The sequence below is a fragment of the Narcine bancroftii genome, chromosome 3 (genome assembly GCF_036971445.1).
Source record: "Narcine bancroftii isolate sNarBan1 chromosome 3, sNarBan1.hap1, whole genome shotgun sequence".
Lineage (NCBI taxonomy): Eukaryota > Metazoa > Chordata > Chondrichthyes > Torpediniformes > Narcinidae > Narcine > Narcine bancroftii.
In genome coordinates, this window is record NC_091471.1 from 104048115 (window position 1) to 104072438 (window position 24324).

Below are 24324 nucleotides of genomic sequence, written 5' to 3' on the forward strand. Positions count from 1 at the left end.
GGGGAGGGGGGGACATGGGGGAGAAGAGAGAAAAAAATTTTTTTTGTACGGAACATGCAATCTCTGCATTGTATTATAATTTTATAACTATTTGACCAGCCACACAAAAACTTTGGTTACGAGAACAGATCACATGTCAGACATCTATGGTGAGAGACTCAATCCCATATTCGCCAATGTCTTTCTACCAGCTCCAAAGCAATAGATGAGGAGAGTATTGAAATACTTTCCACTTGCCAATATGGGAACATTACCAAGAAGCTTGACACTATCCAGGTCACAGGATGCCACTTCCAGAATCCATTATCCATCCTAAACATTCACTCCTCCACCATTGATATACACAGAAGCCACCGAGTGCTGTCAACAAAAGGCTCCACTTGTCTAGGCTACTTGGACACCTCCCAAAGCTATGATTTCTTCCACCAAGGAGGCAAATGGCAGCAGAGCTAAAGTAACAACCACACCTTTCAGGTTCTTCTCCAAATCATGCATTATCCTGATCTGAAAGTCTATCAATGATTTATCTTGGGTTCATTCAAACCCTAAATTTTCTGCCCATAATAGAGGGAGAAACCACGTTGAATGCAGGTTTCAAGGTGGTAATTCACATCACCTTCTCTTGGGTAAGGAGGGATGGGCAATAAATTCTAGCTTTGCTGATGACACTCTATTCGGCAAATTTTTAAAATTCCAATTTAATTAGCTGCTATGGTGAGATTAGAAGCAACAGAATTTTAGTTCAGGCTTCAATGTTGTTAGTTGGTAACTTAATTGCTGTGTCATCATTGTATTTTTATAGAACTTGGCAAATTAATAAATAATTTAAACACTCCTTTATGAGCCATCATTTTGTGTTGGAAAATATAAAAAAGCAAGTCATAAATTTCCAATAATCTGTTTCCGCTTCAAAATGGAATCATGAAAAAAAATAAATTTGTACAATAGTGTTTCTGTGGAAAGACTTAAGCAACTGTTGATCACATCTTCAATTCTATAAATCATTACATTTGGCAACTAAAACAATTTTAAAGATTCTTTTCCTACTGGCTAGATGCTGCATGTTTAATGATGTCTGGATATAACATCTACATCAGTCTAAGTTCATTGATACAAGGTTAGTGTGGTAGTTTGTGCAACGCTATTACAACACTGATAACCCAGCTTTGAATCTGGCACTGTGAAATTACACAAATAGAATAGGCCATCCGGTCCGTCAAACCTGCTTCGCCATTCAAAGAGGTCATGGCCAATCTGATGATAGGCTCATCTCTACCTACCTGTCTTCCTCCCACCCCTCCCATCCCTTCATTCCCTTACTATGTAATAATTTATCCAACCTTGTCTTAAATTAAAATGGTGGTATTGCCAGAGCAGCTGTAATGGAAGCGCTGCCGTTGATGCGGACCTGTGGGGAGCTGAGATGCAGCGCTCCTGCAGGATCCAGCCACCCAATCAACTGTCGTCAGCTCCAAACAGCCCACTGAGGGAGCCAACATGGTTTTTAAAAAAAAATATTGAAATCCCGCGACCATGGGTCTGTGCCCAAAATGGCGGCACTTATTAATCGGCAGCAGCGACTAAGGGCTGCAGACTTCTGGAAAGTGAAGGTCTGGACCAGGGCACCAAAGGATGGGAAAACCACCCCCCATCTGAGAGGGAGAAATGCAGGATATGACCTGCAGGGATGGTGACCACAGTAACAGACCAGTGAGGGGGCTCTGCGGGCTGCTGGACACTGCTGGGCTGATGACTGCTGGAGATTGGCTTGAACTGGCTGGAGGTGCGAGGGTGCTGATCGGTTCCTGACCGTGTCAGAGGTTCAGATCTGGAGCTTGGGTTACCAGTGGTTAGAACTGGACTCTGTGTGGCTGTGGGGGCAGTGGAAACATTGGAGGTGAATCTATGGACATTTCATTCTCAGTCTGACTGTAAGCCCGACTATAGCAGCAATTCCTGCTGGTGGCGAATTTGTCTGCCTTGTAATACAACACTGTTTTATTACTATGATAATGAATTGAATCTTGAATCTTAAATATATTTACTGAGGTCACCTCCACTGCTTCAATGAGCAACAAATTCCACAGATTCACCTCCCTCTGGGAAAAGCAGTTGCTCCTCACCCCTGTTCAAAATCTACTGTCCTGAAACCTGAGGCCATGTCCCCTAGTTGGAGTCTCCCTAACAATGGAAACAACTTACCTACCTCTCTTATCTATGCCTTTCATAAATGTATATGTTTCTATTAGACCCCCCCTCATTCTTCTAAATTCCAGATGACTCAATCTATCCTCATAGTCTAATCCTCTCATCTCTGGAATCAACCTGGTAAACATCTTCTTCACCACCTCCAAAGCTAGTACATCATTCCTCACACAAGGAGTCCAGAATTGCACACAGTACTCCAGATGCAGTCTCACCAATACCTTGCAGGAATGCATTCAATCATGACCAGGAGATCCAGGTCCTCATCTCACATCTCTTTCGTAACATTTGTCTTTGGCACGTTTGTCACGTCCTCCTCCGTGAATACCGACAAAATAATTATTCAAAGCTTCAGTTTGAAATTACTTGGAAAATATTGATTATAATTGTGACACTGGTTTTCCCTTACAACCCCACCCCCCCCCCCCCATCGATGAGAAACTTACCATGACCCAAAAGTGATTTTCTGATACACTCCAGTTATTGCTTCAAAGCAGTTTGAATCACCTGAAAACTGTTTCCATAAAAATGAGCCAAACTATATGGAATTGCTTTGTAAAATCTTACTGGGCGAGTAAATCCCACTACAGGAATGTCTTATCTGTTGCTCACCTGGAATTTTAAAATCAAAAAGCTAGTCTAAGTAATGGTGACCATTAAAAAAAAAAACAAGCATCTTCCCTCATTGAACAAAAAACTAATTACATAAAATAATGAAGCAGTTAAATACTGCATTAAAAATGCAAGATAGGTGGTGTTGACACCCCCTTGTGAGCTCTGGACAACAGTGAATTATTGGGCAAGTGTACCTTAAAGTCATTAAACTGAAAACTGGACTGCAGATACTGCAGCACAGAGCAAGGGCATGTTACCTGGGTGCTTTACACCAGGAGGCTGCAACACTTTAAAATAGGGTCTGCTGATTTGGTCAGTGGCTAGGGAAAAGTGGGTGTGACTACAAATGAGGCAGTTAGGAAATACAAGAGGGCACGAGTTTTAGTTTGCATTTGCCCAATGGATTTAAGGTTATTTCAGTTTAGACTAAAGAGGCTGTGTTCTCGCACCAACCCTCTTTTCAATCTTCTTCAGCATGATGCTGAACCAAGCCATGAAAGACCCCAACAATGAAGACGCTGTTTACATCCGGTACCGCACGGATGGCAGTCTCTTCAATCTGAGGCGCCTGCAAGCTCACACCAAGACACAAGAGAAACTTGTCCGTGAACTACTCTTTGCAGATGATGCCGCTTTAGTTGCTCATTCAGAGCCAGCTCTACAGCGCTTGACGTCCTGCTTTGCGGAAACTGCCAAAGTGTTTGGCCTGGAAGTCAGCCTGAAGAAAACTGAGGTCCTCCATCAGCCAGCTCCCCACCATGACTACCAGCCCCCCCACATCTCCATCGGGCACACAAAACTCAAAACGGTCAACCAGTTTACCTATCTCGGCTGCACCATTTCATCAGATGCAAGGATCGACAATGAGATAGACAACAGACTCGCCAAGGCAAATAGCGCCTTTGGAAGACTACACAAAAGAGTCTGGAAAAACAACCAACTGAAAAACCTCACAAAGATAAGCGTATACAGAGCCGTTGTCATACCCACACTCCTGTTCGGCTCCGAATCATGGGTCCTCTACCGGCATCACCTACGGCTCCTAGAACGCTTCCACCAGCGTTGTCTCCGCTCCATCCTCAACATCCATTGGAGCGCTTTCATCCCTAATGTCGAAGTACTCGAGATGGCAGAGGTCGACAGCATCGAGTCCACGCTGCTGAAGATCCAGCTGCGCTGGATGGGTCACGTCTCCAGAATGGAGGACCATCGCCTTCCCAAGATAGTGTTATATGGCGAGCTCTCCACTGGCCACCGTGACAGAGGTGCACCAAAGAAAAGGTACAAGGACTGTCTAAAGAAATCTCTTGGTGCCTGCCACATTGACCACCGCCAGTGGGCTGATATCGCCTCAAACCGTGCATCTTGGCGCCTCACAGTTTGGCGGGCAGCAACCTCCTTTGAAGAAGACCGCAGAGCCCACCTCACTGACAAAAGGCAAAGGAGGAAAAACCCAACACCCAACCCCAACCAACCAATTTTCCCCTGCAGCCGCTGCAACCGTGTCTGCCTGTCCCGCATCGGACTTGTCAGCCACAAACGAGCCTGCAGCTGATGTGGACTTTTACCCCCTCCATAAATCTTCGTCCGCGAAGCCAAGCCAAAGAAGAAAGAAAGAGGTTTAACAAATATGTAACCAGAAACTACTCAAGTTGGAAAGGAGAGCAAACAAACACATTAGTAGATGGGAACAAGAATTGAGAGGGACTGAGATGATCTCTATGGGAAAGAACAAAAGTTCAGAAGCCCTTGTTATGATCTGGGCTGGAGAGAAGTTTATAGTGAGAAGAAGAGATCCTGTAGAAATTACACCTGTGACAGAGTATATAAATATGTATTTGGGAGATAAATTGGAAAAGGTTTGTTAGAGTAAGTCACATACAAACACTTTCAAAGTGATCTTATTTGAAATACTGGAGCTCTTCCCCATGCTAGACATATCGGCTATGCAGCTTTTGAAAGAGCTTTGAAAAGTGCTCAAGAGACTTCACTAATGGACTGTTGTTTGCAAAAGGCAACAGATGAAAGAGCATGTCGGAGGCGCTGCAGTCTGGAGGAGAGCTTGCTGTTGTAAGAGGGTAATGTGGTTTTGCAAGCAGAAAGAGTCAAACAGGTTTTCTCGAGCGGGAGGGGGGCAGAGGCAAGAGATCAATTAACAGTGTTATAGCCAGCACAAGTAGGTGGGACTGGAACAGGACAAGTTGGCAAGCCTATTTAGAAGATGGCCTGGTCAAAGCCCTTGTGGTTCATGCAAAAGGAGAGGACAGGCTATCCAATGTTTCACTTGGAATAAGAGAAACAAAAAGGAACTCTGTGATGACCTGAAAGAAAGAGGTTATCATCTGGAGAACCTTGAGGGGGCAGGTTTCGTCAGCAAGACACTGGAGTGGCTGATGGAAATACATCAGTTGTGGATGTCATGGAACAACAAATCTCTCTCTGAAAACCGACAAGAACCTTCCTGAGTGGTAACCATTTACCTTTCACGCACCAAAACATGTTTATATTGTTCACAGTATAAGAATTGCCTGCAACCAGTGAACTTGGAGGAATGAGAAGTGAGATTGGACTGTGAACAAAAGAACTTTTCTGAACGAATACACATATTACACACACGTGCACTTAGAATTAGAAGGGGGTTAAGTTAGGTATAAGTTAAAGTTAAAGTTTGATTCTGTTTTCATGTTTAAAGATAATTAAAAACAACTTTTGTTTGGTCCTCTGGGCTCATAACACACTCAATTATTTCAAATTTATTGTCAGAGTACATACATGACATCACTTAAAATCCTTTTCCTGCAGACAGAGCAGAATTACCACTTATTGGTAGTGCAAAAAAAAACTGTACACAAGGTACACATGTAAACTAATTAAAAACTGTAAACATAAATGTAAACAGTGTAAAAGTGAGATTAAAAAAAATCAATAAACTGCACAAGTAAGAGCCCTTGATGGAGTCCCTGATTCAGTTATTTGTTGAGGAGTCTGGTGCTTGAGGGGCAACAGCTGTTCCTCAACCTGGTGGTCCAAGACCTGTGGCACCTATGGCAGCAGCGAGAACAGAGCATGTGCTGGGTGGATCCTTGATTGCTGAAGTGAGGATTTTAATTTTTAAAAAAATTCAAACATACAGAATGATAACAGGCCATTTTGGCCCATGAGCTCATGCTGCCCAATTTACTCCCAATTAACCTACACCTCTGTTATGTTTTGAATGAAACCAGATCCCCTGGGAAAAACCCATGCAGACACAGGGAGATTGTACAAACTTCTTTTAGACAGCGTGGGATTCAAACCCTGGTCCCAATTGCTGGTGCTAACAACCATGCAACTAAATGATTCAGTTAGGCATGTGGAGATGCAAATATAAGACTAAAAAGAATTGGTCTGGGAAATTATAAACAGACTGCAATTAGAAGGGATAGAGTTTCAAACTTCATAGCAAAATTAGTGTCTGAAGGTTATGTCAATAATAAATGCACAAAATAAAGAGTTGCTATCTGAATGCACAAAAGATAAATAACCAATGAAGAGTGATATTAAAAGTAAATGTATGATTTACTAATCATTAGTGACATGGCTGAGAGATAGATCTGGGACTTGAATAAGACAAGAGATAGGAGCAGAATTAGGCCATTCTGATCATTGTCTACTCTGCCATTCAAATCATGAACCCACTACCCTCCACTTTAAATGTATACAATGACTTGGCCTCAACAGCCATCTGTGGCAACAAATTCCACAGATTCACCACCCTTTTGCTGAAAAAATCTTCTCATTTCTGTTCTGCAGGAACATCCTTTTTTCTGAGGCTGTGCCCTCTGGTCCAAGACTCTCCCACTAAAGGAATATAAAAGAGCATGAAATTGAAAAGGATGATTGGAAACTAGCTCAGTTAATTACTGATGGTCTTAGCCCAGTGGTTTTCAAACTTTTTCTTTCCACTCACATACCACTTTAAGTAATCTTTATGCCATAGATGCTTTGTGATTAGGAAGGGATTGCTTAAGGTGGTATGTGAGTGGGGTAAAAAGATTATGAAACACTGCTTGAGATCCAATTGTTACTGAAATAGTTTGCTTGAGAAAAAGTGTCATTGGTCCATTTCTTTTGGAGTTATGAAACCGTGCACATAACGAGTCAATTAGATAATATTAAAACAGTGGCTTTCAAACTTTTTCTTTTCACTCATATACCACAAAGAACCTGTGGCATAAGGATTATTTAAAATGGTATGAGAGTAGAAAGACAAAGTTTGAAAACCACTGGGCTAAAACCATCAGTAATTTCAAATAGCTTGGGTCTTTCCCACCCCTCCCCCACCCCCCCTCTCTTCCCACCCTGTGTAGGAGGCTGAGGGGTGACCTTCTAGAGATATATAAAATCATGTGAGGCATAGACAAGGTTACAGTGCTTTTCCCAGGATAGGGAAGTCCAAAACTAGAGGGCACAGATTTAAGATTTTAAGCAGATTCTAGGGGCAATTTTTAGCACACAGGTGGTACGTGGAACAAGCTGTAAGATGATACAATAGCAACAGGTACAATTACAACATTTAAATTACACTTAAGACAGGTATATGGATAGGAAAAGTTTGAAGAGCCAAAAGCAGGCAAATGGGACTGCTAGCTTTGGCAGGCAACCTGGTCAGCAAAGAAGAGTTGGGCTTAAGTAGTAGTTTCCATGCTTTGCAACTCATAACTAAAAGGGAGTTTGAAAGCCTTTTAAAACAGAAAATACAAGGTAAAAAAGAAAAAAATTGGAATCTTGTTCATAACATGTTACAGCTCCAAAAACTGGCAAAGCAATGGTATCTCTGGGGAGTGCATCCAAAGTAGCTAGAAACTTTGACCACTTAGCAGAAAAGATCATCTGAAAACAAAAAGGCAGCTGATTTGACACTAGTTTCTTTGGCCACAAAGACAGACTTCAGGATAATATTTCACTTCCCAGGTGCAAGATTAAGGATGTTACCAAGCTAGTAATAATTTCCAGATTATTGCTCATGCTATTGGCTTATACAGAAACAGTAGTACACATGAATGTATAGATGGAAAGGTGGAGGAAAGAAAGATTTAGATACCTGGTGAATTGGGATCAATTCCTCAGCTAGGACTGTTCCATCTCAACAGATATGGGATTAATTTACCACAGGCTTTTCTGGTTCTAATGGAGAGATTCTAAATTAAGTTGGGAGGGAGATGAAAAATCTATTATTTCACAAGGGAAAGTTGAAAATATAAAGGAGATAACTAGCCAGCCAAGCGAGTATGGAAGGACAAAAGATAATATTAAAGTTTTACAATGGTTAGGTACATATACTTCATTGCAATGAGTTCTGTGAATACAGCAGATGACTTGATTACACTAACATACAAGTATATTATATGCTAAAACAAAAACATGTGAAGAGCAGAAATGACAATCCAACCTTCAGGAAACCTTTAGGGAAAGTTGGAGAAAATAAGAGGAATTAATAGACTGCTCCAGAGGAAAGATCAAATTTCTGTGAAAGTCCAAAGTCTCAACCTGCAATATTGACATGCACCTTTTGGCTCCACAGTTCCTGCATTACCTACAGTTCTTCCAGCATTTGTGTTTTTTTTTTTTAAAACCCCATTTTAGATTCCAGCAAGAATCTCTCTTGATTTTACTACAAAAGTCACATAATAAAATGCCAACTTAGGTAAAGTTTTGGTTCAAAGATATGCAGAGCGAGTCTTCAATAAGCTAATTTGTTGAAGAGTAATTTGAACTTTGTTTATCAACTTTGATAAGTTACATTATACTAAAGTTTGTTTTATTCTTACCAATGCATCAAAAGACACTTCAAACCAAGACACTTGCTTAAATATAGCAGACGATGCCATAAAATGCTTTCCAGCAGAGCAACATCTCTACTGTTGTACAGAGAGAGTATTTTCTGCACTTCTATTAAAATTGGCTTCTTAAAGCTCATTTTCAGGAATCAATATTGTTGCTTCCAAAGGGCAGGCTTGCTTACTATACATCTGTAATTAATGGGATTTTGTAACTGTGATAGTACAGATTCTATCACCAATGTGTACAGATGGTAGTGTAGGATGACTGTGATTGGCTGAGAGTGTAGCCACACCTACTGGCAGGTCTTAAAGGATTGCTCCTAGCCAGATCAGGTCATTCTGGACTGGTCGACCTACTTGTGATATCCTCCAGTCTTTTAGTTAATAAAAGCCTTGGTTTGGATCAACAAGTCTTTGGCTCTTTTGATGCAGTCTACAGTAACAATTTATAAAATCACAGTATTCTTTATTTTAAACGGTATTGAATTACGAAATTGCTTCCATAAATATTAAGATTTCAGCAGACAAACCCAATAAAAACACTACTTTTTCTATGCCTTGACCAACCAACAGCTTCTCTCTCTCGAAAAACGGCACACGTCTGATTCCCTTCCTGGTTAAGGGAACAGAAAGTAACCCACTTCCCAATAATTGCAAGATTAACATTGAGCTTTTCCCCAATCTCAATTCACAATGTCGGGGCTTCAGCAGGAATCGAACAGATGATTAGATAGCAAACCACCAAGTAAGCAGAGATGGGGAGACACTAACAGCAATGAATTGGACTGTTTCAAAGCCAGACAGTGTGGACGGGTGCCCTTAGGCGGACACTGCCCGCCCTCGTACTCACCAGCTGTCCTCCTCCTGCTCATGATCATCTTGCAGACTCATTGTCTCCAGATCCAACGTGGTCACCTCGTCCAACACGGTGCGCTCTGCCAGCTCGGGGTTCTCCGAGCCGGAGAGGCCGCAAGATCCCGGCGACTGCGTGACGGCCCCAGCCCGCTGCGTGAGCTGCCACAGCGCCTCCCCTTCCAGATTCTGGGCCGGACTTGGGCAGCAACCAAGGAAAGGCTGCCACGAATTGCCGCCGTCTGGAGCGGGCGTGGGTGCGGGGGCCGGCGTCGTGTGCTTGGGACCGAGGATGGTGGAGCGGGTCCTCAGCTGCTCGTTCTGTTTCTCCAGCTTGCGAACCAACTCCTGCAGCTTCCGTACTTCCAGATCGGCACTGACGTTTGAGTTAACGTCTTCCATCGCGCCGCTTACCTCGACCTTTCCTTACTTGGCGTTTCTGTCCTCCTTCTCTTCTTCTTCGACGACTACTACCGACACATGACGCACGCCACCGCGATCAAAGCCGCACAATTCCCACACCCCGTTCCAGCTCGCCCATCATCTGCCCGCCGCCATCTTTTTGTCGCCGGTCTCCTCCCCGCCTCACGACGTCGATAAATTCCTCCCTTTTTGTTTGCTCCCCCCTGTCGGGCCGTGATGTGCGCGTGTTCCACCCAGGTCCCAATTCATGACATCACCGCACCCGTGATGTCACCTCGCGTCATTCTTGCGGCTGCGCAACAGGGTGGGCTGCCCCCGCCCGCGGTTTTGCTGTCAGCCAGTTGACGTCGTCCCCCCAGTGGCTGAAATTGAGATGCTGGCCGCTGCTGACGGATGTCCTCATATCGGGGTTCTGCGGCCTTGATTGATTTCGCAGTCGAACCTCCCTGGAAACGTTGTCCCGATTGAGCAAGTGGACGTTGCAAAATGACAGTGGAATTTAAGTGGCTGTCTGAGTTTTATATATTTTAAAAACAAGGTCTGCGGTAGGATATGGGATTTGGAAGCCACAGGTAATGTGGTTCGCAGCCTGCATTTTGTTTCCATAGCGCCTTTCTCATCTTTGGGATTCAAAGCAGTTTGGACCCAACAAATTAATGTTTTTGTGTGTATTGTCTGTTGAATGGTTAGGTGCAACAGTCTGCAAACACCGTGGTTGAGGTGAAAACACAAGGTCAGTGTATGTTATGTAGCAAAGCGCTTGAGCTCGGGCATCAAGCAATGGAACAATGTCGGCAGGAGTCGGAGCAAAATGTGGGGGATGGGGAGGAGCACGGTCCCAAAGGAAGGTGGAGAAGGGAGAGAGGGTACAGCAGCAAGCAGCGGGAGGAGGGATGGCTCTGTGACTAGAGAGGGAAGGAGGTGGGAGGGAGGGAGAATGGAGAGTCAGAAACTGGAGAAGTTGATGTTAATGCCCCAAAGGGAATATCAAGTATTGTTCCTCCACTTTATGGGTGGTCTTGGTGGGACAAGACATGTGAGTTGGCCTCCGGGAGATCCCTGTCACTGATGCGGAGAGAGCAAGTTTGTGACCAGTCTCTCCGATGTAGATAAGACCACTGGATGCAGTAGATGACTCCCACAGATACACGTGAAGTGTTGCTGCATCTGGGGGACAAAAGGTTGAGAACCACTGCTCCAGACCCAATTGTTACTGAAATATTTAGTTTGAGAAAAATTGTCATTGGCCCATTTCCTTTGGAGTTCTGAAACTGTGCACATAATGAATCAATCAAGCTAAATGTTAATCTTGCGATTAAAATAGTGGTTTCCTTTCTTTCCACGAACCTAACTACCTTAAGCAATCCCTTGCTAATCACAGAGCACCTATGGTATACTATTACGCTGCCTCGTCCCATCAACCTGCGCCTAGACCACAGACCATACATTTCCCATGGTAGCAGTAAAACAGAAAGTTCAGAGTGGGTGTTGGTCAGAGAAGTAACAGGAGACTGGAAACTCAGCTGCGACTGAAAACGTGTTTTTCACACTCAAGTGGTCCATGTTATACATGAGTCTTCACTTTTCTTTCTTGCCATCTCTATTTCAGGCCCAAGATAAGTTACAGATATCCATTATAAGACCACAAATTTCCACAGTTATGTTGAATCCCTTCCTCCCACCCCACTTCCTGTTGGGACTCCATTCTATTCTCCTAACATCTGTTTCAGTTATATCTGCTTTGATGATAAAACTTTCCATATCACACATGGAGTACTGTGTTCAGTTTTGGTTGGAAGCTTGGCAATAAATTGGAAAAGGTGCAGAGGCAGAGGAGATTCAGTAACATGTTGCAGGGATTGAGCTTTAGGGAGAGGTTGGATACACTGGTTCTTTGTTGCCTGGAGCAGCTGTTCTCAATGGACGCCCTTTGGACCCCAATAGATCACAACAAATTTATGTAAAAGTTTGTTTTCTTTTCATCTCACGTAATATAAATATGTTTTTATGTTTTTTATGTAGTTGGTAGAAGAGAAGTACAGAGAAACCAAAATTAAACTGCTTCACAAGAGGGCCCATAAACTTTGTCTCAAGGGGATCCTAGCCAAAAAGGTGGAGAATAGTTACCCAAGAGTAGCAGTTTTGAAACTGTCCCCCTAAACTCACATTCCATCTGAAGCAATCCCTATGCCATTGGTGCTCTGTGATTGGTAAGGGATTGCTTCAGGTGGTATGTGAGTGAGAAGGGAAGGTTAAGAGCCACTGCTCTAAACCCAATTGTTTTGCTTGAGAAAATTTGTCATTGGCCCATTTCCTTTGGAAATCTGAAACCATGCACCTAATTAATCAATTAGGTATGATTAAAACAGTGATTTTCAAACTTTTTTTTTCCACTTACATACCACCTTAAGTAATCCCTTACTAATCACAGAGCACCTATGGCATAAGGAATACTTAAAGGAATTACTTAATGAGGAATGTGAGTGGGGGGGGGGCAATTTGAAAACCACTGCCTTAGAGTGTAGGAGACTGAGGGATGACTTTATTGAGATTTACAAAATCATGAGAAGCATGGATAATATGAATGCTCACAGTCTATTTTCCAGGATAGGCTCTAGAATTAGAGTGCATAGGTCTCAGGTGAGAAGAGAGAGATTAAGAGGCACCTGAGGGTAGTCCATTTCTGGGACAAACTGCCAGACAAAGTTGGAGAATTGGATTCAATTACAATTTTCAAAAGGTATTTGGACAGATACTGTTTTTGGTTAGGATAGAATTAGAAACCTATGGACCAAATGTAGGTAAATGGGACTAGCCTAGAATGCCAACTTGGTTGTCATGGGCTAGTTGGGTCAAAGGCCCTGTTTTGTGCTGTATGACTCAAAACATCACCATGGCTTTAAGCTGTCTTCTTTTCTTAACTATAGTTTTCCCTGTATTATGGTTCACAGGGATTTCCCACATTTCTGCACTAATTTCTCTCCACCAAGCCAGAACATGGTTAAAGTTGATCTTCACAGCACCAACTTGTGGATTCAACTAATCATCCTTTATAGGTTTTGATATTTCCAATGGTTTTCCACTACTAAGCAAATCATTCCTTCCTCTCCACTTTCAACATGCCAAAGAACTTATATTTCAGCATATAAGTTGACCGGGAGATGGTCAAACTCCCTTTATTAGCCTCATTTTAATGTTTTATGGTATATCTGGCGTAGAAGTCGACCCCCATTATTCGGGCTGTCTGGACCTCCCAGGAACAATCCAAAATTTTTAAAAACACCCCAATTGCAATTAACAAAGCTGTTAAGTAAGTAAAAAATAACCTTGGCTTACCAGGCAGGAGTAGTGATGGCCTATGGAGCTGGAGCAGCAACATCATGCTCCCGGAGGGAGCAGGAACCTCGGCCTACCAAGTAGGATTGGCAATGGCAACGTTAGAGTCCCAGGTAGGAACGGGTTATGGCAAGACCCAGAAGTGGGGAGTGGTGGCGGCGGTGATGGGGAGTTACTTCCAACATCGACTTATACACCGAATCAACATCAATCTTTTTTGGTGAATTTAAGGTGTATATGTTGACCCCCATTTTTGAGTGATTTTTAAGGGTTTTACAACTTGACAAATACGCCAAAATATATGGTATAAATTTTTAAATCTAGTCATACAGAATGGTAACAAGCCCTTCTGGCCCACGAGCCTGTGCTACCCTAATATCCCAATTTACTGTCAACCTCTACAGGTTTTTGAAGGGTGGGAGGAAACTGGAGCACCTGGATGAAATCCCCGCAGATATGGGGAGAACAATAAAACTTCTTACGGACACCTCTGGATTTGAACCCGGGTCATGGGTGCTGTCATAGCATTGCGCTAACTGTTACACTAATTGTGCCTACCTATAAATAAATATAAATATTCTGGACTGATTTATTCTGTACAGGACACCGTTCATCAATCTAACAGCCTGGGGGAAGAAGCCTCAGCCTGGCAGTCCTAATTTTGATGCTCTTGTAACAATATCAAAGATATTGTGAGATGGATTCAAGGGATCCTCAATAATTCTTTGAGCTCTATTTAAGCAACACTCCCGGTGAATGATAGTAGAGGAAAAACCTCAGTGATCTCGGACATTTTGATGATCCCCTGGATTAACCTCCAATCCAGTGCTTTGCCAGACAGGACACTCATCTATGCTCCTGTAAAATGTCAAGATCCACTATGTACAGACCCTCAATGAAATTCAATTCTCAAGAGACACTTTAGAACAGGAGAGTATTGGCAAATTTGCTCTTTGGCAGATCTGCTCCTTCCAGAACATAGAACCAGACAGTAGAGTGTGTGACCTGTGGCACATCACACATGAAGTAGCCAAATTTCTACCAATCTATTCCCTTTGCAGGTTGACTATGGAATTTGTTTCTCTGTTACTTCAAGCCACACACTCCGCACATTTGGAGTACTGCATACAGTTATGGTCGTCAGTATTGTGAGACAAATTTAGAAGTCCAAGAGGTGACAAACTTGAAGCGCTAATGGCTTCTCAATCCATGGAGACTGCCCAACCTGCTGCATGTTTCCAATATCCTGTTAATATTAATTTCTATCTTATCAGTTTTAACATCGCTGAGGTCTCACGGGCATGTCGATGCTGTGGGTTATAGATGGTAACAGCTCGGAATCAGAAGGGTGATCACCTATAATCTCACAGCATGCTGGAACAAACCACAAGGTCCAAGTGATCTTCTGAGCCAAAGCATAATGACAAAAGCATGCAATGATGCCTCAAAACCATCTGCCTCCCCACATTGAAATGTAAGTGACAAATCTTCACTGCAGGTGAGGTTAGTTCGGGAAGTTCAGCCCAATAATTCAGTCTGTGCTATTCTCTGTTTCAGGCTCATTGAAGCTGTGGTTCATTCAAGTAAACTACACTTGAGCAAAGATCTGGCCATTTAATATTTTAGACATACAACACGGTAACTTGCTGCTCAAATCCACTTGTCCATGCTGCCCAATTCCACCCAATTTATTTCCACCCCCGTACGGTGGGAGGAACCCACGGAGACACAGGGAGAAAGCACAAACTTCCCACAGACAGCGAGGGACCCTTCACAACTCTTTACTGTCCTGTACTCTTCCATCTCTACTGACTGCCCTCTTCTTATGGCCCCTTCTCATTCCAACCACAGTACATGCAAACCTTTCCAATTTCACCTTCCAGAGATGCTTGTTCATTTGTACTACTCCCTATTTAGCGTACTGTATTCAGTTCCTACAATGTCATCTCCCCTCCTTTGGAGAAACCAAATGCAGATTGTCGTATCACATGGGCAACTTGGAATGCTTGGTGTTGGTCACTTTAATTCAATAACAATAACACCACTTTTCTCTTTCTTTCTTTGGCTTGGCTTTGCGGATGAAGATTTATGGAGGGGTATGTCCACGTCTGCTGCAGGCTCGTTGGTGACTGACAAGTCCGATGCGGGACAGGCAGACACGGTTGCAAGGGAAAATTGGTTGGTTGGGGTTGGGTGTTGGGTTTTTCCTCCTTTTTCTTTTGTCAGTGAGGTGGGCTCTGCGGTCTTCAAAGGAGGTTGCAGCCCACCGAACTGTGAGGTGCCAAGATGCACGGTTGGAGGCGATATCAGCCCACTGGCGGTGGTCAATGTGGCAGGCACCAAGAGATTTCTTTAAGCAGTGCTTGTACCTCTTCTTTGGTGCACCTCTGTCTCGGTGGCCAGTGGAGAGCTCGCCATATAACATGATCTTGGGAAGGCGATGGTCCTCCATTCTGGAGACGTGACCCACCCAGCGCAGTTGGGTCTTCAGCAGCATGGATTCGATGCTTGCAGACTCTGCCAGCTCGAGTACTTCGATGTTGGTGATGAAGTCATTCCAATGAATGTTGAGGATGGAGTGGAGACAGCGCTGATGGAAGCATTCTAGGAGCCATAGGTGATGCCGGTAGAGGACCCATGATTCAGAGCTGAACAGGAGCGTGGGTATGATCAGCTCTGTACACGCTGATCTTTGTGTGTTTCTTCAGGTGATTGTTTTTCCAGACTCTTTTGTGTAGTCTTCCAAAGGCACTATTTGCCTTGGCGAGTCTGTTGTCTATCTCTTTGTCGATCCTTGCATCAGATGAAATGGTGCAGCCGAGGTAGGTAAACTGGTTGACTGCTTTGAGCTCTGTGTGCCTGATGGAGATGTGGGGGGTGCTGGTAGTCATGGTGGGAAGCTGGTTGATGGAGGACCTCAGTTTTCTTCAGGCTGACTTCCAGGCCAAACAAAACAAAGGACTCTACATCACCTTTGTTGACCTCACCAAAGCCTTTGACACCGTGAGCAGGAAAGGGCTTTGGCAAATACTAGAGCGCCTCGGATGCCCCCCCCAAGTTCCTCAACATGGTTATCCAACTGCACGAAAACCAACAAGGTCGGGTCAGATACAGAAATGAGCTCTCTGAACCCTTCTCCATTGACAACGGCGTGAAGCAAGGCTGCGTCCTCTCACCAACCCTCTTTACTATCTTCTTCAGCATGATGCTGAAACAAGCCATGAAAGACCACAACAATGAAGACGCTGTTTACATCCGGTACCGCACAGATGGCAGTCTTTTCAATCTGAGGCACCTGCAAGCTCACACCAAGACACAAGAGCAACTTGTCCGTGAATTACTCTTTGCAGATGATGCCACTTTAGTTGCCCATTCAGAGCCATCTCTCCAGCGCATGACGTCCTGTTTTGCGGAAACTGCCAAAATGTTTGGCCTGGAAGTCAGCCTGAAGAAAACTGAGGTCCTCCATCAGCCAGCCCCCCCACCCCCACATTTCCATCGGGCACACAGAACTCAAACCAGTCAATCAGTTTACCTACCTTGGCTGCACCATTTCATCTGATGCAAGGATCGACAAAGAGATAGACAACAGACTTGCCAAGGCAAATAGCACCTTTGGAAGACTACACAAAAGAGCCTGGAAAAACAATCACCTGAAGAAACACACAAAGATCAGCGTGTACAGAGCCGTTGTCATACCCACGCTCCTGTTCGGCTCTGAATCATGGGTCCTCTACTGGCATCACCTATGGCTCCTAGAACGCTTCCATCAGCGCTGTCTCCGCTCCATCCTCAACATTCATTGGAATGACTTCATCACCAACATCGAAGTTCTCGAGCTGGCAGAATCCGCAAGCATCGAATCCATGCTGCTAAAGACCAAACTGCACTGGGTGGGTCACGTCTCCAGAATGGAGGACCATCACCTTCCCAAGATCGTGTTATATGGCGAGCTCTTCACTGGCCACCGAAACAGGTGCATCAAAGAAGAGGTACAAGCACTGCTTAAAGAAATCTCTTGGTGCCTGCCACATTGACCACCGCCAGTGGGCTGATATCGCCTCCAACCGTGCATCTTGGCGCCTTACAGTTCGGCGGGCAGCAACCTCCTTTGAAGAAGACCGCAGAGCCCACCTCACTGACAAAAGAAAAAGGAGGAAAAACCCAACACCCAACCCCAACCAACCAATTTTCCCTTGCAACCGCTGCAACCGTACCTGCCTGTCCCGCATCGGATTTGTCAGTCACCAATGAGCCTGCAGCAGACGTGGACGTACCCCTCCATAAATATTCGTCCGCGAAGCCAAGCCAAAGAAGAAGAAAATTAATCATCTCCCCTCCTTTGGAGAAACCAAACGCAGATTGTCTTATCACATGGGCAGCTTGGAATGCTTAGTGTTGGTCACTTTAATTCAATAACAATAACACCACACACACATACAAACAAACCATTGTTTGAATAAATGGTGCTGAGGTAGAAATGGATGAGAGCATTAAGCTCCTAGGTGTAAATATCACCAACAATTTGCCCTACTCCACATTTACACTATGGTCAAGAAAGTACATAATCGCCTCTATTTCTTCAAAGGCTAAGTAAGTTCAGGAAATACCTACTTTTATAGATGCCCCATAGAAAATATTCGATCTGGGCTGCAAGAAGTTGCAGAGTTGTTAATGCAGCCCATGCCATCACACAAATACTCTGCCTCTTCACTTTGATTCCCACCCCTCTAGATTGACAGCAGTTGGGTGGGGCGAGGGGGGGGTGGCTGGGAAGCAAACTGAAGAGGAGGAGGAAGAGGCAGTTGGCAGACAAGTAGAGACAGCTAGTAGGGGGGGTTTGTGTGGAAGGACAGGTAGATAGGGCAAAATTGCAGCCATGAGGATGGGTTGCAATGCAACAGGGAGCATAAAAAAAGTAACAAATACAGGGCTAAATGCATACAGCAAAAGGAATAAAGTAGATGACCTTGTAGTACAGCTACAGATTGGCAGGTATGATGTTGTGGCTATCATGGAGTTAATATGGCTAAAGGATGAATGTCATTGGGAGCTGAATGTCCAAAGATACAGTGCTCATTGTAAGGATAGGCAGGTAAGTGGAGGGAATGATGTGGGTAAGTAATAACATTAAAACATTAGAAAGTAACAAAGGATAAGAAGATAGGTCATATGGGTTATGTTAAGAAATTGCAAGGTTAAAAAGTCACTTGGTTATATACAGACTGCTAAACAGTAACTAGAATTTGGACAACAAATTATAACAGCAAATATAAAAGGTGTGTCAGAAGGGAAAATTTATGCTCGTCATGGGGGACTTAACATGTAAGTAGATTGGGAAAACTAGGTTGCGAATGGATCTCGAGAGAATTTGTAAAATATCTATGAGATGCCTTCTTAGAACAACTTGTAGCTGAGTCAATCGGGAAAATGGCTATTTTCGATTGGGTATTGTGTAATAAACCAGAGTTGATAAAGGAGCTGAAGGAAAGGGAACCTTTAAGAAGTAGTGATCATGCTATGATAGAATTTTCCCTGCAGTTTGAGAGGGAGAAACTAAAATCAGCTGTCAGTTTACCAGTAGGATAAAGAGGACTACAGAATGATGAGAGAGGAACAGGCTAAAGTTTATCGGAAAGGCACACTAGCAGGGAGGGCGGCAGAGCAGCAATGGCTGGATTTTCTGCGAGAAATAAGGACAGGTAATTTAAAAAAAATAAATGGAATGTGACACAACTGCAGCTGACAAAAGAAGTCAAAGCCAAAAGAAAGGGCATACAAGGAAGCAAAAAATAGTGGGAAGATAGAAGTCTGGGAAGCTTTTAAAAGCATACAGAAGGCAACCAAGAAGGTCATTAGGAAGGAAAAGAATTTTGAAAGGAGGACAGCAAATAATATAAATAAGGATACTCAAAGGTTTTTTAAGTAGATTAAAAGTAAAATGGTAGAAAATGATGCTGGAGAAATTGTATTGAGAGATGTCAGAGGAACTGAATGAGTATTTTGAAGCAGTCCTCACTGTGGAAGACATAAGCAATATACACAACTTTCAAGGTTGTCAGGGAAGAGAGGCGAGTGCAGTAACGATCACCAAAGAGATGTGGGGTTAGACTGCAAATCCCTACTCTTCTTGGAAAACATAAAAAAAAAGCGTTAAAAAAGGTTGAAAATAAAAAAAAACAAGGAACGAGTGTCAGAGACTTGTAAAGTAATTTGAAATGGCACTAAAGAAATTTTAAAAAAAAACAGCTGTAACTTACACAAGAAGCTGAACAAGAAAAAGAACAAGATAAGGAAGACAGGCCTGCCTTAAAGTCTGGAAGGTAATGCCGTGTAGAGACAAGCCAGGAGCTGGGGAGACCTTAGGCATTGCTGTACAAGGTCTCCCCTGACAATGGCCGCCTGCTACAAGTGAAGAAGTGACACATGCACAGAGCACTCAAAAATGGAGGCAACTTTAAAAAAGACACTAGAGGCTTTCATCTCCAACAAGAAGAGGAGCAAGAAGAACAATAAATATATTTAGAACAAGAGACTATGGTGAAAAAGGTGGGGAAAATGAAAGAACCTAATGCATTTACAGCTGAATTGAAAAACTATATGGAGAATTTCCAGCAATCATTGATGTTATTAATGGAAGAAGTTAAAAAATGTGGAGAGATTATAGTTGAAAATAAGAATTACAAATGTGAAAAAAATTATGCAGCAAGTGGATAAAAAATTTGAAGTTGTGGAATAAAAAAATAAAGGGAATGAATTTGAGAGTCAGAATATTAAGGAACAGATGAAGAAAATGCAAGTTGAAGCGGCTGCAACAAAAGATCAGTTAACTCAAAAAAATTGACATTCTAGAAAATTTTAGAAGAAATAACAAAGATTGTTGGACTTAAAGAAGGTGATGAAGGTCAAGATATTAAATTTTTACAGCATTGGATCCGGCAATCTTTATGGGTAACTGAATTTCAAGGGGAGATTGAGATTGAGAGGGCCCATCGAGCATTACGGCGAAAGCCACAATCTGATGAGAGACCATGCTTGATACTGGTTAAATTTTTGTGTTATGAAGTGAGAGAGAAGATTCTGGAACTGTCGGCTAAACAAGTGAAAGAAAGACAGTCACCATTAAGTTATAGTGGAGATAAGATTTTATTTTACCCTGATATAAGTTTTGATTTGTTGAAAAAGAGAAAAGAATTCAATACAATTAAAAAAGGTTATGTCTGTCTTAAGGTATCCAGAAGTTTTGAAGGTTTTTGTTCCAGATGAGAAAAACATTTTTTTACGGAGCCTAATGAGGCAAAGGTGTTTACAGTTTCATTGCCTGAAAGAGAGAGACAAGTACTGGGAGACACTTGAATGAAATATATCAATGAATGGTTTACAGGAAAGATAAATATTTACCAAAAATAATAAATATGGACTGAACTGGTTATATTAAAAATAGACGAGTGGCAGAAAATATAATTAAATTTATGCGTTTGATAAATGTAGCACAGAATAGAAAGAAACCAGCAGTAGTGGTTGCATTAGTTGCAGAAAAAGCATTTGATAGATTTGAATGGGACTTTTTAGTTAGACTATTTAATATATTTGGGATTCTAAATGCTTTCATAAATTGGATAAAAGTGTTATATAATCAACCAAAAGTCAAAGTGGTTACAAATTCTTTTCTTTGGCTTGGCTTCGCGGACGAAGATTTATGGAGGGGGTAAAAGTCCACATCAGCTGCAGGCTCGTTTGTGGCTGACAAGTCCGATGCGGGACAGGCAGACACGGTTGCAGCGGCTGCAGGGGAAAATTGGTTGGTTGGGGTTGGGTGTTGGGTTTTTCCTCCTTTGCCTTTTGTCAGTGAGGTGGGCTCTGCGGTCTTCTTCAAAGGAGGTTGCTGCCCGCCAAACTGTGAGGCTCCAAGATGCACGGTTTGAGGCGATATCAGCCCACTGGCGGTGGTCAATGTGGCAGGCACCAAGAGATAGGCAAGTATCAAAACCTTTTTTTATTAGAAGGATCATCTAGACAAGAATGTCCATTATCACTATTCTTGTTTGCATTGGCAATAGAATGTTCGGTGGAAATAATTAGAAGAGATTAAGAAATTAAAGGTTTTGAGATAGATAATAAAGAATATAAAATTAGTTTGTTCGCGGATGATGTTATAGTATATTTAATGACCATAAATATAATTGAATTAATTAAATGTAAGATTAGCAGAATATGGATTAGTATCTGGTTATAAAATTAATGTTGATAAAAGTGAGGTGATGCCTATGGTTGTTAAGGATTATACACAATATAAAAAAATAACCAAGTTTAATTGGCAAAAAGAAGCAATAAAAAATTTAGAAATAAAAATTGATAGAAAGTTAAATAATTTATTTAAGTTAAACCATTCACTGAGGATTTAAAGAGATGGAAAGATTTACCAATAACTTTAATAGGATGGGTAAATTATATTAAGATGAATATTTTTCCAAGAATACAATATTTGTTTCAATCATTACCCATTTCTGTACCGGAAAATATTTTCTGGAGTTTGAATAAAAATGTACAAGAATTTATCTGGAAAGGTAAAATGCCAAGAATTGCTTTTGAAAAACTAACTTGGAAATTTGAACAAGGAGGACTAAGATTACTAAATTTCAAAAATTATTATGAAGCACCTCAATTAAGATTTTTGTTCTCCTGTCATCAAATTGGTGAGAAAACAGCTTGGGTTCTGATTGAAATGAATAAAATTGGTGAAATCATCCCAGAGCAATTTTTGTATGTGGAATACTGAATAGTTGAAAAGGGAAATAGAAGTACTGATTTTAAAGCATTTATTGAAGAAATGGAATGGGATCCACGTGGAGAGAGGAATTAAAAATGATCAAATACCCAAAATGATGTTAAGACAAAATCATCTTATTCCTTTAACTTTGAATAATTCTTTGTTTGATACTTAGAACAGTAAAGGTATACAGAGGATAAAAGATTGTTTTTAAGCATTTTTAAAAAAATTGAACAATTAAAAGAGAAATATGACATACAAAAAATACAATTTTTGCATATTATCAACTTAAATCATATTTAAAAGATAAATTGGGTGCGAATTTGAGACTTCCGGAACAAAGTCAAAATTTGAGACTTCCGGAACAAAGTCAATTTGAGTATTTAATGACATATACGTTTATTAAGAAATTTATTACTAACATATATATAACATTGCAAGATACTATGCAGAAAAAAGGACATATATAAATCAAAAGAATGATGGGAAAAAGATTTAAATATACAAATTCAAGAGGAACTATGGTCTAGATTGTGTTGAGAGAGTGTGACAAATACATGTCAATCCATACAATGGTATGGATTGTGTATGCTAATTGGCTCGGGCTGGCCCGCCCCCTGATGACACTCTTACCTGGACTCCTCCCCTGGGGCCCAGGCCATAAAGGTCGGACCACCTTTCCCTTCCTTGCACTTCTCTAGTTTGGATCTGGGCCAGCTCAAGTCTTCTGTACAATAAAGTCTATCGTTCCCCTCAGTCTTTATTATTGTAATTATTGAGGCAACTGATAGTGCCCAACAATACGATTAATGTTGGATATCAAATGGTTCAATATAATTTTTTACATCAATTATATTATATTTCCATATAAATTAAATGGACCATTCCAATTATTCTGATGTGTTTCCGATGTAAAAAGGAAATAGGGACTTTTTAACATTCGGTTTGGTCCTGTGTAAAAGTGGAAGAGTTCTGGAAGGATTTGAGAGTATTACTAGTACAAATTATTAACATAAGGATACAAAAAGATCTGAGAATATTTCTAATTGGAAATATATATGAAACAGATACAAAATTGAAGTTGGATAAATATCAAGAAAAATTTCTGAGTATAGCAATAGCAAAGAAATGTGTAGCAATAATGTGGAAAACAGAGAATTTTGTAACAATAGATAGATGGAATACTGAAATGTAAAATTGTATACCAGTAAAAAAAATTATGTATAGTTTGGGAGTTTTTATAAGATTTAGGAATCGTATATGTATTTTGTGAATAAAAGTCCATCCACATCATCCACTTTACCCGTTCCTCTCAGCTAATAATTAATAAAAATGGTAAAAATTAATTATGATAATGATTAAAGTATAGATTTAGGTGATTTTCTTTTTTTCCTTCTTAGGGGTAGGGGAGGGGGGTTGGGGAGAAAATAGAAAAATTTATTGTTTCATTTTGAATTATGCTGTTACAAGCTATTATTTTCATTGAGTTAATGTTTGTATTGATGCAAATGATAAATAAAATTTAAAAAAAACAGAGAAGGTGTTAAGTAAGTTGAAAAGTCTAAGAGTAGATAAGGCTCCTGAACCAGATGGAATGCACTCTTAGGTTCTGAAAGAAATAGCTATAGAGATTGTGGAGGTACTAGGATTGATCTTTCAAAAAATCAATAGATTCTGGCATGGTTCCAGAGGACTGGAAAATTGCAAAGATCACTCCACAATTTAAAAAGAGAAAAAGTCAACAGAAAGGAAATTATAGATTGTTAGCCTAACATTGGTGGTTGGAGTCGATTGTCAAGGATATGGAGGTTATAGAGAATCTGGAAGTACATGACAAGATAGACCAAAGTCAACATGGTTTCCTTAAGAGAAAATCTTGCCTTACAAACCTACTGCAATTTTTTGAGGAAACCACAAGTAGGCTAGACAATGGACATGCAGTAGATGTTTTACATTTGGACTTGCAAAAGGCCTTTGACAAGATGCCGAACATGAGGCTGCTTCACAAAATGAGAGCCTATGGAATTACAGGAAAGATACTAGCATGGATAGATTACTGTCTGATTGGCAGGAAATGGAATGTGGGAATAAAGGGATCCAATTCTGGTTGGCTAACAGTTACCAATGGTGTACCCCAAGGGGTAGTGTTGGGCCCACTTATTTTTAAGTTAGTTATTGATTTGGATTGAAGAATACATGGCTTTGTAGGTACTTCTGCAGATGATAGAAAGATATGTGGAGGACAGGTAGAAATAGAGAGGCTGCAGAGAGACTTAGATTAGGAGAATGATAGAAGGAATA

At 41.6% G+C, this 24324-nt stretch overlaps 1 protein-coding gene and 1 long non-coding RNA gene across 2 annotated transcripts in view; one reads left to right on the top strand and one right to left on the bottom strand.

Annotated features, from left to right (window-relative positions):
• Positions 1-10174, bottom strand: part of slain2 (SLAIN motif family, member 2) — a 43584-nt gene extending 33410 nt beyond the window's left edge. The window contains exon 1 of the mRNA XM_069924698.1: positions 9493-10174. Within this exon, the coding sequence (XP_069780799.1) occupies positions 9493-9896 (404 nt within the window). The 5' untranslated portion in view covers positions 9897-10174. The remainder of the gene's footprint in view (positions 1-9492) is intronic.
• LOC138757433 (uncharacterized) lies at positions 10166-13841 on the top strand. Its single transcript, XR_011353593.1, has 2 exons — positions 10166-10489; positions 13658-13841. It is a non-coding gene; the product is annotated as an uncharacterized lncRNA (long non-coding RNA).
• The last annotated feature ends 10483 nt before the right edge of the window (positions 13842-24324 follow it).